The 19,155-nt window shown below is 40.6% G+C and overlaps 1 protein-coding gene across 5 annotated transcripts in view; it reads right to left on the bottom strand.

Moving 5' to 3' along the window:
• Nucleotides 1-19,155, bottom strand: part of LOC116309790 (TOX high mobility group box family member 2-like) — an 81,734-nt gene that overhangs the window by 12,905 nt on the left and 49,674 nt on the right. For all 5 annotated transcript variants that reach the window (XM_039605003.1, XM_039605004.1, XM_031726491.2 and 2 more), the window contains one exon: nt 11,168-11,431. In XM_039605003.1, coding sequence (XP_039460937.1) covers nt 11,168-11,431 — 264 coding nt within the window. The remainder of the gene's footprint in view (nt 1-11,167; nt 11,432-19,155) is intronic.

Here is a 19,155-nt window from a genome sequence, read left to right as displayed (position 1 = left end):
CACAGTCACCAGATTTCAATCCAACAGAGCATCCTTGGGATAAGGAATAAAGGTAGGCAAAGGGAAGTTCAACCTGCAGGGTGTACCTAACAGATTGGCTGATGAGTGCATTTAATAACATTTTCTAAAGTTAAGTAATTGCCTGCCAATTTTCTCCATGCAAGAGGACACAATGCACATTCACAGAGCAGACGTACACTGATGCTAACAAAAAAAAAAAAAGCTTTTAAAGACTGCAATTAGGAGGTCGACCAGAAACAGCACACGGATGTCGTAGGTAAAGACCATCGTGTCCTGTACACAGCAGCAGAGTCTAAATTTATTTCCAACACAGCTTTCTAGTTTACCAGGAAAAGATTGAACTATAGAGTCAGCCTTAGCTTGCTCATCCCATCAGCATTTCTGTTGTCTGAGAGCGAGCGAGATAGTGATGGAGAGAGAGAGAGAGATGGAAGGGGTGGTAGGTGAAGAGAGAGAGATAAGAAAAGGAGGGGTAGCTGTAATTCTGAATGGACAGCACTGCACTGGCAAGACAAGATTAGAATTGACAGCCTGGTAACTGCGTCACTATCAAAACAGCAAAGAGAGAGAGATAGACAGAGAGGGAGAGAGAGGGGGGTGGAGGTGGATTTGGGGAAGAGTGAAGAAAGTGAGATGCAAAAAAAAAGAAGAGTCGATCTAAAGAAAACAGGAGTGGAAAGATACAGAAAGAAGAGGACTCGCACCGAGGATTGTGTGCACGCGCGGTGACTGACAAAGCTTAAGACACATGAAAATTAGACAATAAAATCCGATAATAGCATGAGAGTGTATAAAAGTCTTTCTCCAATCACAGTCTTCTTATCATAGTCATTATCATATACAGTGAACAGCAAAGTGGAGAGTGCTGCATAATGTATCAGCTTTGAAAGGCCATAAAAACAAACAGGAACTACTCTAAGGTGATGCATATCCTTTCTCCTTACAATGATGACTGTTACACGAAAGCAAATACTGGGCACAACGCTAAATCAAAATGAATGCCATCCACTTCCAAAATCTACACACCTTGTTTCATAGATGCACACACACACTTGGTTTTGAGTGTGTTACACAGTTTGATCTACACAGTAGCTCAAAAAAAAGAAGAAGAAGATAAAACCTTATTTTTACATGCTTTTTTTTGCAGTGAGTGTGCAGTGGCCCGGAGAATGAGCAACAGACTATGAGAGGGTTTTTAAATCTGCAGTTTAAGAACATCAATCGAAAGCTGGTAGTGAAATAAGCTTTGGCCGAGGACTGTAAAAGCAGATTTAACAAGCCGACGTCTCAATAACAAATCATCTAACACTGTTTTCCCGATACAGATTAGCACCTTAATGTTATCTCCAGAATAAAGTACACTTTGAAAGAGGCAAGAAGTGCCGGATGAAGTGAATCTGCGGATGTGGCTATTTACTGGAAATCTGAACGTAAACTGTTTCTTCACCTATCTGCATCGCAAATTCCCACAATGGAAAGAAATGCGACATCCCTGATGTGCGCACTACTTTCTGTCGCATTTTAAAGGTTCTCCAACACTTACGCTCCACACTTCTCAGTGATGATGCAGAATGATGACATATAAATGGCTGCAATCCCCAATTCACTTTTCATTTCACAATCAACTGCTGCGTTTTTGATACACAGGGAAGGAGCAAATGATGAAGCGATTGCAGATGCAATTTGCGTAACCTGTCTGTGACTGTTGTTCAAAGTGGTTGATTGCAGAGTAATAGCAGATTAAACCCAACCTGCACTAACTATTTTTTTTTTCTTTTTTTTTGATCACATGGGGGCAGCGGACACAAGCTGTAAACACAGCGAGTCTGAAGCAAAAACGCTTTCCTCTTTCACACTTACAGGAAATGTGGCGCAGCAACATTTTTCATTACTGGTGTTGCTCTAATGTCCACCTGATGAATCTGAATCCAGCATTTCCTTGTTTTCCTCTCAGTTTGGCTCCTCACCAACTGCTATCTGGCTTTTTATTGGCTAACCTTGAATGTCTGGCTTTTGGTTTTGTGTAGGAAATGTGTGTTTTTGTTTTTTTTGATTGTTTGTTTTGGAAAACACCTGAAATATGATTCACAGACCTGATGGGAGTAGAATGTGTAGATAATTCTCATTGAGTTCATTACCATGACCGACCACTATTACACACAAGTGCTCGTAGGATCCACTGTTAATAACCACCGCCTTAAATTTAATAAACAATGAAGGAAATTCAATAATATATTTAGATTGCACTACAGTGGAATACATCTTTCAGCAAAACAAACGCGGACCTCTTCACAGCAGCTCAGTGAAGAGCAGCACAGCTTAGTGTGGTTGTTGCAGACACTTAAGCCTTTCTGGGTTAATAAATAGATAAATGGTCACAGTTAAAGCACCAGCAGTGAGAATAATGCGATTTCAAGATGCTATATATAATTTCTTTTCCTGTAATCTTCACCACAAGCTGGAACTCAGGGCAATAAGACAAAAATGAGCTCTTATAGGTGCTGTAGAAGTACAAAAATCTATTGTGCCAAACATCTGTAACAGCAATTGTGTAAAACGTACGTAAAACATAAGCAAGTCTTTGTTAAGTTTCTGTAATTTTGCTGTTTTTTTTTAAAGTTTATAACATGCTCTTAGTCATTATTTAGATATCATTTTCAGCTAGCATTTGAAAATGCACCTGTACGTGATGCAGTCAGGCCTGTTGCCTCAGAAAATGCTGGCAGGCAACATGAGAATGTAAACACATCTGAACGTTTCGGTCCTCTTTAAATTAAAAGTGACTGTAAATACCAGGACTGGCATCCAAAATTCCAGATGATCGTTAAACATTTTTTTTTTTTTTTCCCACACAGGTTGAATGATACACAACATGTCATAGTCAACTTTGGATACAGGTTAACACAAATTCCTCTTATCTTATGCTACCAAACGCCGCGTTAGCCTGGTTTCTCTGTATTCACATCCAGCTCAGGATGAAGACTTGATAGGTTAAAATATGTCTTAAAATATATGCAGTGCCCTCCTCATCTGGAAGCAATTACAGCTCCATGTCAGACTGCCCATCTGTAAGCAATGAGCAGGACTGCATGTCAAAGCCGCTGCAAAGATCTCTGAGTGGAACCAGGCACTCGTCCAGAGAGAAGCACTCATCAAATAAAAAATACAGCCCGGCCTAAACAATAATGAACCGGAAGTGCACATTCGTGATCTTGATCTAGAAGACATGAAAGGATGTTAGCAGAATCGTATAGACCTGATATATAGATATATACATATATCTATATATACATAAAGAAGCCATTATGGAATTTGTATCCAGTTTTGGTACCATGCCATTACAAATACACAGGGTCATTATGATGGAGTATTTCTACAGTTTTGGGCTGCAATGTGGATTTGAATTCAACTAACATTCCTATTGCTGATACTTTAAATCCAAAGCCATTGCTGAACTAAGCTGCATGATTTATCTGACTCGGGAGAATGACTGACAGCTCTGAGGAGCTCCTCCCTACAAGCTCTGCCTAACAGCACTGGACCTACTTAATCAGCCTAAATTGCAAAGTCGAGGCCCTTGTATTTGGTAATGTGGTGAAAACAGTGGCAAGTGAGAGCTAATTAGATTAACGGTAGTTTAACGAGCTGTTGGAGGGGCCCCCGCAGATTGGATTTTAATAAATAGTGGCAAAAGCATCTGCTATGCACTTCCTGGCTCTGCTGGCATCCTAATTGGCCCCAGTGGGTTGCTGTAGCTCAGCGCTACACAGTGCAATTTAAGAGGAGAAAAAGGCAAAAGAAAAAAAAGCTTATCTTCTGTCCAGGTAAGTCTGGGGAACGAAATAAAAAATATATCTGTATGATTGCGTGGCTTCACAAGCGAGGCTTTATCAGTGTTAATACAATGCTAATGCAGCTGCTCGACTTTTATCACCACATCCACAAAATGTCAAAGCAGGAAGAGAGTGTATCTGCAAGTCCAAATAGAGCAGATTTGAACATATTCATCTTTTCCTATTGTTTGTTTTCGAGATGATATGTTCCCATGATGAGGTCTTTGTAGAGGCAACAGCACAGAAAGGAAAAAACAATTAATCAAACATGAATGAGCGACCGTAGCAGGGTTATTTCCATAGCAACAGCCTGAGGGGACAACTTGAACCCTTTAATGTGAGCTGGTGATGTCTCTTTGTAAACATCTGCGCAGCGGGGGGAGAAAGCCAATGAGAGAGCCTGGCAACAGAGGCATCACAGGGCAGCAACCTCTTGGTATCAATCGAAGTTTCCATTATCTAGAGCTGAAAGGACCGAAAAGTGCTCTAAAACATTGCATTTGGAAGCATTTGGAGTTGATAAGTGTCTTTGTACTTGTGCTGTTAAATGCACAAAAACACCTAGGTGTTTGTTTCAGAAAAGCGTCTGGCTGATTAAAAGAAAATATCTTATGCAAATGACAAGAAAAGAGTGATGTTACAAGGAATGAGTTAATTCTTGTAGACATAATTCACCTGGTTTAGCTGCTTGAAGAATCACTTGGATGGTTATCAAAGCCATTTATACAAACAGACTTTCTCAAAGTTGTGCCTCTTACACCAGCCAGAAATCACAGTCATAATCTCTCTCATAATCTCTCTTTGCACCCTGTAAGTGGTGGCCTCCAGCTGTGACCAACAACAGGCACCGTACAAGTGCACAAACAGCTTTTATCAAGGGTTTGCTTTTTGGTGGCCGCAAAGGCACCAGACTAATTGTCATTTCACAATTCCCATTTAGAGCAGTGGGGAATTATCAAAGCAATCTGCCTTCTTTGTCCACTGGTGGAATTAAAATGCACGAACGCAGTCTTTGAATTTACAAAAGTAACAAGACTAACAAGAGTAATGCATGAAATGGAAAGAAAAAGAGAGCCTCGTGTTCTGAAAGTAACTTGATTGCAGTCTAAAAATGACTTGAGGACCATAAGTATACAGTAGCAGAATAGTAATTCAGTCAACCACAAAGCTCTCAGCTTGTAAAGGGGGTACGTGAACAGCCTATAGTTTTCAGCGGTTTATGCTTAAGTCAACAATCCTTCAACAAATCTTCAATCAGTTCTCAGTCAAATGCACAGAAGCAAAAATCACACGTTTTCAGAAGCAGCATAGTCAGTAACAGTGTTTAAAAGCTCTAGAAAAAGATATGAATAAGGAGTTTTTTCCACTCTCCCAGGGCTCAAACAACTCATCAGAGACCGGGCTAAATGCGGCGCACGACAGCGCGACTGCTGGCAGCGGCAGGTATCCGTAACCTTCTTACAAACACTCTCGTCCCAGACCTCATTGGTTCCCTGGGCGAGAGTAATGGCTTCTTTGCGCTGGGCTGCGCAGTGCTATTGTAGAATCACAGAGCGGTTAATTGAAACAAATGACTCTAATAATGGGACATTATCCCCACAGGCTGGCTTTGCGGTGGGCCTAATTAGCGTCGCGGTGGTGGCGGAGAGGACGAGTCACCACACTGATCCCCTCATAGGAAGGCCCTCTTTTAAGTGGCCAGCATGGGATTCTCTGACTTGCAACATGTAAGGGCGCCAGGCGGTAAACATAAACATGTTTAGTCAACCCTCGGGTCGCCCGAGGGCCCCACTGTGCCAGGTGCAGCTTTTTTCCCTGCGCTCTGCTAACTCTACCTTCCTGACTGAGCAAGCTCAAAAGGTTTATGATCATTTTTATTTATTTTATGACGATTAAACCCCCCAAAACACCGACTTTTCTCTCTTTATGATACACATCTAAATTAATATATCACTTTTTTTCTCTTTAGACTGGATCGTTGACCGATTAATACATCGAACCTATTCGATTCCCAAGCACAACAGGTGAAAATCAACACAATCTCACATTTGCAGCATTTTTGCGTGATAACTGATTACGATTTCATAATTGCTCCACTTAATAATTTGTTGATTACGCTCCCCGATTAATCAACGAATCATTTCAGCAATTATTATGATTATTTACAATTTTTCACACCGTCGCATGGCATCGCGCTCGCCTTCAGAGTGCCAACGGCCTGTAACTAATGTGACAACACGGGACACTGTTTCCCAGACGTATTTTCATCACCGCCGAAATCTGTTTTTGCCATTACTAATTGTTTACTCTTGTACATGATGATCCTAGAAAGTCAGATATAATGCAGTGTTCAAATCTCTGTGACCAAGCTGTTTTAAATATTCATTAGTTGTAACAGTTGCCTAAGGTTATTTGAATTAGCGGCATGAATATTCATGAGCCCCGATGAATGTGCATTTGTTTTTAAAGCTCAATCCGTTAATGCCCGTCTTCATTACTCCATTTTGAACCCTGCATAATGAGCAGCGCAAAACAAAGCTTTACTTTTTTAAAAAGCCCGATTCTATTTTGAAGCCTACTTGTCTCGGTTTAAACGAAACGGGAATGCCCCACCAATTATCTTGCCGTCATTTCTTTTGACAGCTACAAGACACATTGTTCACCCCTGTTGTGGCGTGTAGCACTGAAGGGCATCTGTCTTTTTTTCTTTCTTTTTTCCTCTCTCATTTTTTTTTTGTGAAATAGAAAGCCGCAACAGAAAATATTTCTACTGTTCCAAAAGTGATTTATCTGGGAACGTCACCAAGATGTCATATCTATTCCAGTGAAAGGCAGCAGAGCAAGCGGGTCATATGAGATATGTCTTAAAAAAAACCTACGGTGGAAAAAAAAAGATGGCTGTTTCAATTTAAAAGGAAAAAAAATCCAGCTTCACTGAGCATGTCATGTCAAACCCAACTCCAAATACTGAGAAAATATTTTAGATAAATCTACTTAAATAACAGACAAAAGAAAGACTGACACCTTGCACTTCACCCTAAGTACTCAACAAACAGATTCTGCTATGAACACTTTCTGTAAACTCACCATCTCTGAATATCCTAAATATCTCAAACATGACCGTGTGCACAGTAGATTAACTCACTTTGATGTCTTCGATATCTCGATCGGTTCATCTTACATCCACGCGCTCTCGATAACCACAGCTGTCAATACGGTTTTTATGTCACTGCCTTAAAACAGTCGTGGCCTTTTCCGCAGCCATCCTTGTCACAAATGCCAAGCGGTGTAAGTAAATTTCTTTCTCCAGATTAAACAAAATCAAATTAAGCCAAGCCAACCTAACCTTAGCTTACTTTTTTAATGTTTCTGGAAACAAAGGCAAACAAAGACACACGCACATATATCTATATATACACGCACATGGTCAACACACATATATACCGAGCACCCACATGCTGCACAAATAGTAGCAGGGTGCAAACACGATCTACTTATGATGTGAAGATACCTTCAACTGCATTCAAGTAAGACCTTTTATTGGATGCAATGCAACTTTAAATTAGTGCTTATGTTCCTTCAAGATTGGTGCATATGAACGTGAATGCTGAACTTGCTGTAGTTTTCTATGCACAAGTCACCAAAAACCAAGCGACCAACCAACCAGAACAACTCCGACTGACAACTTGTCCGTGATATCAACATCAACCTGTCAGCAGAGGGTTAAAACTGGCCTGTTAGTCACACATCGCTGTGCCAGAGATATTAAACTAGAACCACATATTTATCAAAGCTCTACACAATTCCTGGCTGGAGTCATGTGGCTGGATGTGTGTAAAAAACTTGTGAAATTGGCCACTGTTTTTTGGGGGTTTTTTTTTTTGGGTGGCAGGGGTTTTCCTGCTCTGTAACTGGCCTCATTACACTGGTAATGAGACAGGGCCTCATGCTCTGTTTGAATATTTAAACACAGTGGCCCCCCCTCAAGGCTCCACGTTGGGGCCGCTGTGCAAACTCCTCCTCGACCTCTCATTACCGCCTCCCAGCGAGGGTCCCTCTTGCTTTTATTTTTTTATTTTTTTTTTAAAGAGACTGACCTTGCCTGCAACCCCCCCGCCTCCCCAGCCCCTCCTTCTCCCCCTGCACCACTGTGCCATCAGCCAGACCTGAATGATCAGGGCGCTTGTTGAACACGAGACCCCTGGGTGCCACCTCTTCACCAAGTGCCGGGATGGCAGAAATGCTGGCAGCTGAGGATGAGACAGGGATTCTCCCTCAGCAATGAGCATTCGCACGACAGCATGTTACATTTCACAGTATCCAGTCATCCAAGACTTGGCTCGGTTCAGAGAAGCTGACAGACTAGGTCAGCGGTGTGAGGAGGAGTTTTGAGAATGTAGGAGCTTCGCTGATAGACAGCTCTGTCTTTTATAACAGCAGTGTTGATGCTGCTTCTTGTTGGAGTTCCTGTAAAAGGTGTAATTTTAAGTCTAAGAAATGGGTCAAAACTGGCAGTTGAGAACTGCTATGATGAACAACACGCAACCGCAGCAGAAAGGATCAACTTCTGGATTTCAACTAAGTGCTGGATTTGACAGATGAAAATAAAAATGGAAAAAAAACCCAAAACAAAACAAAAACATACATCAGTGTGTCACATGCACAAGCTCTGAAATATGAAACATTCAATGCATCTATTTGACAGATTTTTTTGTTCCCCCCATCCACTACGCATCTCTTTGATTCACCAGCTACTGTAATAGTTCAGCTGCCTGTGGAATCACAATTAGATGGAAAAAAGAAATTTGTCTGACTAAAGGAAAAAAAAAAAAAAACAGGGCTTTGGAAGAGAAATGACTTCCGCGCGGTCAGAAAGCTCAAGATTATTAATACAGACTACAGCTACAAGGACAAACTGATGCAAAATTACTGTATGTGCCCATGCAGCACGGTGATGGTCAATCCACTGCTCTCAATCCTGTAATGATTTAACTCTGTTTGCTGTAGGATCGATGTGAGCTGAAAAAGAGAATCCCAAAGCAGCGAGAAGTTTACAGAGCTTTAGCCTTAGGCTAAATGTTGTACAAAAAACAGCAACAACATCCCTCGAGATGAAGCGTATCTGTTGCTCCAGCTGAGCTTGTACTTGTAGGAGGTTTTAAATGTGCAGTGAAGGATAGCTGTTACTGAAGAGAAGCGTATCCTTAAGGTAATGCTGTCGACTTTTTATTTGCTTCGGCGGCGGTGGTGAAAGAAGGCTGTTGAATGATTAGCGTTTTGGTTTTTCCCACTTATCGCCTTCAATTTTGTGAGTTTATTGTAAGGCTTTTGTCAATACAATACAACAAAGGTAAAGGCTTGTCTCTTCATTGCTGCCCCTGGTTACACTGAGAGCTTATTTCTATCCACCCTTATTATTCTTTAAGCATGCAGCAGACATAAATTCAATCTTCCTTATTATACCTTTATCAGTATGAAATTAAGGTTAATTGACTTTGCTGGGGAAACATCAAATGAAACATCCCTAATGGAAGCAAAATGAAAATAACGTCATCTCCAATTGCGTTAAAATATTTCTCATATACAGCCTACTTTCCTATTCCTCAGCCTCAGAAATAAGCTCCTCTTGTCCCAGGAGATAATAAATGAATTGAATCCCCCCCCCCCGCCCTTCCCATTCCAACCCCACCACCACCACCACCCCTCCTCCTTCTTCCTTATCGGTCATCTATTTTTCCAGAGTAAGCTATTACTTGCTGGGGTTGCTAGGCAACAAGAAATATTAATAGCAGCTATTATTAGCCAGCCTCTGCTAGAGTAGTACTAAAATGTGGAAGTGGGAAACATGAATGTGTTACATAAATCTCTGGACCTTTCACAGTGTGTGCAAGTCTCTGTTTGTGGGGTGATTTATTACAATGACGGTTCATTTATGAGAAAAGGGGGTGTGAAATAAGAAAATGGAACATTACCCTGAAGGGCTATTTGAAAATAAATAATTGCAAAGGTGAAACAAAAGCTGTTTAAGAGGCAGGTACTCCCTCTTTGTTTGTTTCGAAATTGTTGCTGGCCAAAAAAAAAAAAAAAAAAAAAAAAACGGGGGGTGGAGGCTTTATTGAACATACATGTGCACGGACGTAACATAAACTTTAAACGTGCTGTGCACACGCATTAGACGCAGGGTATGCGTTCTCACGTTAAAAGCTTAATCAACACTTTGTTTCGAGCGTTCACTCGCGCTAAAAAGCAGACAGACGTACGAGCCGGCGGCATCGTCCTCCTGCACCCGAGCACATTCAGCAAAGTAGCCAGTGGATTGTGACCTAATCCTGAAGACTGGCTTTAATGGAGGCCTTAGCTACCACCCACGGAAAAAAAATAAGAGTCTGCATCTTATGCGGTTTGATTCTGAAAATCACATAAGACCTGATTAACGGGGGATAAATGCCACGGATGCTCACATTAAAGCATAAATATTCATGACGGAGGCCACGGAGAAAAAAAAAGTAATATTTATGTCAGATGAAAGTATATAACGCTGAATAATTCACCACGCGGGCCATCTATAATTCATTTGATTCGATCCTATGATTAAAGCATTTGAATGTGTTCGCCGGGGGTGTTTACATGTTCAGTCTGAAGCATGTTTAACACGGGAGAAAGTCCCTTTAACTGAGGGGAAGAATGGAGGTCCTCGGCGTCCTTTTGAAATAAAAAAGTAGCTGACAAGGGATCCCCTCCCTCCTCCCCCTCCTCCCCCACCCACTCATCCTTACCCCTCTCCTTTTTGGATTTGCTGATTGTAACGAAAGAAAACGCGCAACAATGAGTTTCTCCATCCCTTCTTGGCTCGTTTTCGAGTCAATGAAATCTTTGACTTGCGCAGCTGTGCAGATATTAAAGAAGTTCTGCTGCAGTGGTCTCGGTGTTAAGGAAGCAGCAGCTCTCTGTATTTATGCTTAGACTTTGGCCTTGCTCAGACTTCAGCGCCGCTTCCTTGGCCTCGAACCAAGTTAATTATGACTCTAATAGAAGAATGCTTTCCCATTATGAAAAAACATGAGCAGCACGCAGAAGAGTTGGTTATTTTGTGGCCTTACAGTTTATATAAGTTTATATTGTTCGATGCAGCACATAAGATCTTAAAAGGACTAGAACATGTAAAACCTTCAGACGAAATGCTCTCCATGCTGACTTGCTGGATACCTTCCAATCCTCCGACCACAAAGACTAATAGCCTGGCACAGCGCTTGACTTGCATGAGCAGAAAGGGCCGTGGCTAAAAAGGTGGACAAAAAAAAAAATGTACTCACCGAGTGCATAGGCCCAGAGAGGAGGTGAGTTTCCTGACCCAGCATGTTGGACATCATGAGCGCGGGCAGCTCGGGGTAGGAGTAGGTGTTGAGCAAGCCATTGTGTGGCAGGGAGTGAAAGGGGTAACCTGACTCGTGCTCCATGAGGTGGAGCAAAGAAGGGTCGGCGTGGTTCGGCGGTGTGATGGGGGGGATCTCGTAGTCTTCGTCCCCAGCTCCTCCTCCTCCGCCACCACTGCCGCCTCTGCCCTGACTGGAGTAGCTCTGAAAAAGCAGAAGAAAAGCAATCTGTTTTTTAGAAGAGCATGAAGAGGAAAGGGCACGACGGGATCGTTTACTTATTTTGGGAACAAAGTCGCAATAAGACTTTAGTTTCCCCCCCCAGCACACAGTCTACCAACAAACACAAAGAAAAATGCAAGGACAGGTCTTGTCTATTGGCGATCCTTCCGCCCGGAACGCTTACGTACCTGCATGTCAAAGCAGTGTCATAGTTAGTTACAATATCAATAAAACCCTTTCAGTGCTATTAGAAAGCATTTGAATGGCAAAACAAACTTGAGTAATCATCCGGGGAAGGAAACAGCTAACAAAAGACGCTCCTGAGTAAATAAAAAGCTTCATAATTAGCTTTTAAATGCACCTGCTGATTTCTGTTGTTTCCATGTTGTTTGTGCAGACACTTCCAGACACCGCTGAACTGCGGCAGTCGATTCAGTGTGTTTTGCTGAAAATAAAATTAATTAGAAATGCAAATTTTTGTCGCACTTGCAAAAGTTAAAGAAATCATTCAACGCAAATGTACGCCGCAAATTAATTAGAGTTAGACAACAGATGTTGCACAGAATAATTCAGAAATCCTGACAGCTTTGAAGAAACAAACTGTCAGCCTGCACGCCTTTAAGATACAGTTAATCAAATTCATTACGTTGAAAAACGCCACTGACAGACAGTCACTTAGAGGCTATTTTATAAGCTTGTAATTATAATGCCAATCATATTTTTAGAAATGGAAGGAAAAAAACTGGACTAGTCAAACCTCAGAGTCATTGTGAAATGTATGCAGAATATACCAAATGACCCCAGCAGTTAAAACAGCACAGATTTTACGGCACTAATAAGGTGATACATGAGAAATGTCTTTTCCAGGGCCTATCTTGACATAATATTGCGCTGAGAAATATGGTTTTGTGCTCTCAAAAAGCATACAGAGGGTATTCACCAGGGAGTGAAAAGCAATTTTGTCAGAGGCAATCTGATGCCAACTCCCCTTTATAATGACTGAAGAAAATTAATCATCACAAATAATATTCCACTGTCAGCCATTCAAGAGCTTTTTAATAGAATTTTTATTATTCATGTCTCGTGGTACACATCAACTAGTCCGTTCTGCAACATTTCAGAAATCAATTCAATATCATCTTCGTGTAGGCTGTCATCTCGCCTGCCAGTGCAGCAATTCATCTTGCAAACAAATACTTTTAGCAAACAAATGGCAAGAAATGTTGAGGAACAGCTACAATGTCCCCACTAGCAGAACTGGTGCTTGAAGATAGGATAAAAGTCTCATAATGTGAACTATCATTAGGGAGAAAATAATAATAATAAAAGGGAGTATGTTTACCATCAGGGGATGATGTGCTATTTTCTCTTTCTCACAACACTCGCTCGCATTGTTTGGTGCTTGCTTAGAAATATTATCGCTGACAATTTCTTTTCCCATGATAAAAGTTGTGCAAATGTCTGTTCCTTGTCTAACATTTATTATTGTTGTCATTTTTTATTACGGTTAACAGACAAATGCTGCAGATTTAATTTACTAACAATACAAACAAAACTCACTTGAATACACACTGATCAGCGACAGCATTAAAGCTACAGACAGGTAAAGTGAATAAAACTGACCGTCTTGTTTCAATGCAATGCTCTGCTAAGAAACCTTGGGTCTTGGCATTCATGTGGATGTTACTGTGACATATATCACCCACCTCTAAGATTAAAAAAAAAAAAAAAAAACACACCTAAGCTCAGCACCCCAGGGTAAAAGCCCTCCCTGCACAACAATCCCCAAAGTGTTGATCCAGCCTGCTCAGGACCCAACGCTGTGAGGATATGTGCAAACAAGCCCGATTCATGAGACCCCAGTGAGTCACAGCTGTTTCTGTTATTGCGCTAACCTTTATTTCACTGAAATTCCAGGATCTTTTTTTTGGCTTTTGAAGTACAGTGTTCAAGAAGAACTTTGAGAACAACAAGAGTGCATCAAGAGATCAAACAGCAGTTTTTAGTGGACGAGCCGAACCCTTTGGTGGTCTATCAGGCCAAGGGCATGACCGAGAGCGTTCTTGTTGGTTTTCTGGTTTTCAACATTCATGAAGCTGAGCAGTGCGAATTCAACTCCCAGGGTCAGACTGCCAGTGTAGCCCCCACTTCTAAAATGACTCTAGCACCTTCCACCAGAGCCTAATGCATATGGAAGTTTTAATACTGATACCGATATCTGGTGATTTAAAAAGTCGATATTCTGATACATCAGCCGATATTTTTTTCTTTCTGATACACGAAACACAAACAGATTTACCTAATATTTATTACGCATAGTTATTTATTTACTTGTTTATGCTCTGGCCAACTCTACTCGGGGCAGCTGTATATACAGTAGTCTACAAGTTGGAAGATTGGTGGATCGATTTCTCAACTCCTCTGGTTCGCAGGCCAAAGTATCCTTGAGCAAGATACCGAATCCCAAGTTTCTCCTTATGTATGCATCGGAGTGTGTGAAAATGTTAGAAAGATATTAGGCATAGATAAAAGCGCTGTGTGGATGAATATGTGACTGGAACACTGACACTTCCAGTAGAAAGACACTATATGAGTACCTCTACATTTAACAACATGCAATGGTTTGTCCAACCATAACATGGTTGAAGGGTGTTTCTCCTGTGTCTTCATTATAATGTTTAATTTTTAATTTAACAGCTGTTATAAATACAATAATCTGCAAAATAGCTAATAGCAGCACACAAATAAATCAGTTAGCCTCCATTTTGTACTCCATATAGGATAATAATCTTTTGACTTATCGGTACATATACAGCACAATGGCAATGGTCTGAGCATCCAAGCACAAAACTAAGGCTGGAGAGGTCACTAGAGAACAGGTTCTGACATGATGTGACATCTAAGAAAGAGCAGCATGGTGTTGTGGTCATTACCGTTGTTGTCTCACATAAAGAAAGTCCTGGGTTCAAATCCAGGAGGCCTTTCTGTTTGGAGTTTGCAAGTTTCCACTAAGCTTGGATTCTCTCCAGGTACTCACAGTCCAAAAACATGGGTTTGGTTGATCAGTGATTCTAAATTGTCCATGGATATTAATGCCAGCATGAATGACCTTCTACCTTTGTGTCTAAACCCTGTGACAGACTGTCCAGGGTGTATGAGAGTTGAGACTGGCACCAGCCCCACCTCCGACCCTGAGCTGGGTAAGCAGAAGAAAATAGGTGGATGAACACCAAAGTAAGTACCAGTAGCGACATTCTAATGCAAAAAGTGCAAAAACCAAACAAAGTGTCATTAACCTGTTTACTGTTGTTATTGTCCAGCCCTACCAATGTATCATTAAAGTGTCTTCATGCAAGGATGGAATTTGAGGCTTGTTTGGTATTAATGAGTAGCTGTCATCCTCAAGCACCCCCCTAAAAGGTACATAAGAGGCATAGAGGTTAAACTATCCCCAATTAATTAAGTTTTAGAAAGAAATTCAATTTACTTTACCTCATCAGTAACAAAAATATCTACTGTATGATTGTCCATATCAGGATGAGTAATACTGAATAGCCCGAATGATGCTGAATAGTTAATGCTGCTACTATACGATCTTGCATTTGGAACATTTCTTCTTCGTAAGAAGAAACATTGCTGTTGTCATTTATACTGTACGCCTGTACCAAGATTTGAATTCTGTCAGGGCTATTTTATGACTGTGCCTTCCATTGCTTTTTAAATGTTTTTTTTTTCTTTACAGCTTCTTATGATGCCCTTGGAGATAAGACACAGGACAAGGACATCACAAGTTTAACATTTTCCAACATGGATAAATAATTCATAAATATACTGTCTTTCAGGACAAGGAGAGGAGTGGATAAAAGAGAGACGGGTCAAAAAGAAACACCAAATGTTGATTCAGCCATCTCTCTCTCTAACCTTCACCCTCCTCTGTAGAGGTGAAATTTCAGCAAATCCGTCATTTTTGAAGACAAGGACATTACTTTGGATTCTATTGGTTCTTTTCTAATCTAACTTTATTCTTTGAGTTAAACATGATGGTACCAAATCTCTTTTGTACATCACTTGTGACTTGACATCAAAACACCTATTTTTCACATTCTATAACTAAGTTCACAGATGCGACTTGTGGCTCTGAAGTGCCTATCATCATGCTTAAACCACTCCTTGTTTTTTTTGGAAAACAACTAGAATTACTGCCTTGTGGTTGTATGCCTTCTCCAACCAGTTAAGTTGCAGTTTCCATTCATGTCGGTCCAGACTCTTATAATATATGTAGTGAACAGAGGCAGAATGAAACAATAATTCAAGCCAGCCATTTGACTCTATCCGTGGCCACTCTGTTCACACAAACCACCAGACCGCTAATGTTGGAGGTTAAACCTATCTGTTGATGTAACGGGTACCGGACTAGTTATAAATCTGGCCTCTACATTCATCTGGGAGGAAACTTATCCAGAATACAAAATGCAAAAAACTTAGAGTGACCATCAAGCCTAACTGATGGTAGGTTTTATGGTCTGACTTTGAAAAGGTTTGCTATGGTTATGGGTACACCCACAGAAACTCACTAGGAATACAGCAGTCGTCCAGCACACACTCATAAACAGGGTGCGATTTATGAAAAAAATGGGGGGTTTTTCCCGTTACTAAAATAATTCAGGAACCAGAATGATTCTCTATATTCTGAAGCCTGTTAGAGTGTTTATTATTGCTGCCAGTGTAACATTAACAAAGTATTTAGGAGTTCAGATCTTAAATATTTATCCACAGCATTTATAAAATGTTGTAATGTAGTTTTTAAAAAATGAAATTAATTTGTACAGTGTTACATTTTCTTCTTTAGACATATGTGATCCAATTAAACATAACAATACAAACAGTTTAGCATGCCAGTATTAAATCTTTCTTCTACTTATCTTTTTCTGGACACTTGCTGCTTAAATTCAATATTTAATACAAGATAATATGATCCATTTCTATTTTTAATAGGAAAAAAATGTTGCCAGTTGCAAATATTAAATAAATATTCCGCTATAGTAGATTCATACATATCAGCGTTAGAAAACAATGTGCTTTATTGCATTTACTGAGATCAGGAGCAGACTTTTGGATTTGGAGAGGTAATGAATATATGAAAATGGCTTGTCTTTGTAACCTGCTCTACGGCATTTTGGACCTCAGGTTCTAATCCGTGAATGATGGTCAGGTTAAGATGAATCTTTTCACTCTAAAGTGCGGCTGATACCCTCTATTAGCTCATCCCAGGAGCTGCACCACTGCGAAGACAACAAACCATGCATGTAATATCTTCAGAGATAGCCTTCATAACTGCAAGTTGTCACAGACAACAACACCTTCCCATAGCTGCAAGCTGCACAACTCAAATTTGTATGGAGTTCTGATGGAGATTTGATTTGATTTGATATACCTTTATTAATCCCACAAGGGGAAATTTCATGTTAAGGCTGCCGACCTATTGCACGCAATGGCGGCGCTATCTTACCCATCCGACCATACATACATTACACAAACATCACATGGGGAAGACAGGTCAGAGGGGTATAACATGGAAAAGCACAACATGAGGAAAGATAAGGAGAAAAAAAAATAACTCTCCCCAGACTGAGCTCCAACAGGGAGATCAGGCAAGTGGCTGACAGTACAAAAGGAATACGTCTAAAGGGTTTTTTTGTGAGTCTACGCATGCTCTGAGAATTCGGCTAACTTCTCTTTTAGTTAGCTTATGGTAGTTTTTATACTGAAACAACAGTGCTGAAGGGGCTCAATGGAAAGCTATAATCTAACAGATCCCTCCCTACAACAGCTCTCAAGGTCAAAGTGTTTTTTTTAATTTAATTTGATTCTTGCTTGTGCTGCAGACTGTTTCAAGATATCGCACTTCCCCCTTTAGAGTTAGTTGAACAGTAATGAATTATTTTTTTCAGCATAACAGTCACTACCTTATGCAATGTTTTTGAGTTTGCTCAGTTTATGCACACAGCAGATGCTGTTAAATTCTCAGTAGACTGGCACACAATCTCAACACTGAAAATTTCACTTTTATGTGTAAACTTGCAGGTTAAAAATTACGCAGCCAAACACAGTTCCAGTTTGTCAAGCAATCTTCAGTAATTAACTTATCGTTAAACATAAATGTGTTAGTTGGCTTAACTAAAAGTTTTCTTTACCCAAATGGCTGAGAAGAGGAGATGAAGTCATTAGCTCGGCGATGGAATCATTTGTAGGTGTTTAGTGGAAGACAGCTCTTGCGGGAACAATAACATGTTGATCAAAAACTGGAAAATGAAAATGTTGCACAGTATGCAGAGAGCCTGTCATGGCTGACAAGAGGTGAACTGTCCAAAGACAAGAGCGGCTTGTCTTGGATGGACTTTGCTGTTAGCATTTTAGATGTCTTTCTTTTAATATTATCCACTTTCGGCAATTGAATGAATGACATATCCAAGTTTAAGATCTTAACTGACAATGGTCAGTGGAAACCTTAATCATCAACACTTTGAGACTTGGATTCAAAATAACACCAAAAGTAAAAGTTAAAAATTGTGCGAGTGTTCCTTTATTTTTATTTTTAACAGTACATACATACATTACAAAACTCGATAACTTTGAATGAGTATAAAGCGTCCTATGGAAAGTCATTCAGCCATATGCTTCTTTGTTAAAAATGACAGAGCAGCACGGTTTTGGTGACAAACAACAGCTGGCCATGCATATATAACGGCTTTCACGTCCACCCTGTGTGGTCGAGATAGACGGGTGGCAATGCTAAATCTTTAAAATTCACCTTCAAAGATGAAACTTGCAGCACTGAGAAAGGGCAGAAATCAAACTCATCATCAATGTGTGTTTGAGCTAAAGCGTGCCACACAAGTGAACATTACAGCGGCAGTCTGCGGGGTCTACAGAGGCTATCTGACCTGGCTTTTAAACGCCAAGGAACTCCATTTGGGTGATGTATCAAGAAAAGCAGACAGCGAAGTACAATAGAAGGAGAATGGAATAGCAGACCCACCAGGTTGACTGACAGAAAGAAAGAACTGGGATAAGTGAAGTGTGTGTGTGGGGGGCTATTTCACCGCGTCCAATAGTAGCTCAGGGTCATAGGCAACGTCCGTCACTAAAGGACAGGTGGGCTGTGGTAAGCTTCAACCAATCGCTAAAGAGTGAGCTAACCTCCTCCCTGCTCCCCTATGCACTGGTAATTCTCTCAAATGTCACATCAAAATGGATCTCATTTAGGTGGGTAAAAAGGACCTGACTCTCCATTGCAGATGTGGGTGGACCTGTACTAGATTGTACGTGAACTCTAAAAACACGGCCGCAAAGGAAGTATTTTGAAAAGGTGTGAAAAAGGGCCATGCGCTGCACATTTATGTCAGTTCGATTTAAGGGAAAAAACAACTCAGTTAAAGATGAAGGGTGATCTTTGTACTGCAACAGAGAGAAGCAGAAAATTCTTTAATGTTTGGACCAGGGCTGCAGTTCTTTTTCTTCATTTTTTTTTTTCCTGACAAAGGGCACAATACAGTGGTCTCAGCCACATTTCCTATTCTTATTCATTAGAGCGAATTGTATAAATAAATAAAATATGTTGTCTCGTAGTCACTCATCTTCCCCTAGGGAACATGGAAGCCCCAGTAATCACATATGGCACAATAGCTTGCCCATAATCCCCTTTA

The sequence above is a fragment of the Oreochromis aureus genome, linkage group 20, assembly GCF_013358895.1.
Source record: "Oreochromis aureus strain Israel breed Guangdong linkage group 20, ZZ_aureus, whole genome shotgun sequence".
Taxonomy (NCBI): Eukaryota; Metazoa; Chordata; class Actinopteri; order Cichliformes; family Cichlidae; genus Oreochromis; species Oreochromis aureus.
The sequence above is the reverse complement of the archived record's forward strand: the minus strand, read 5'-3'. Positions and strand labels throughout refer to the sequence as shown.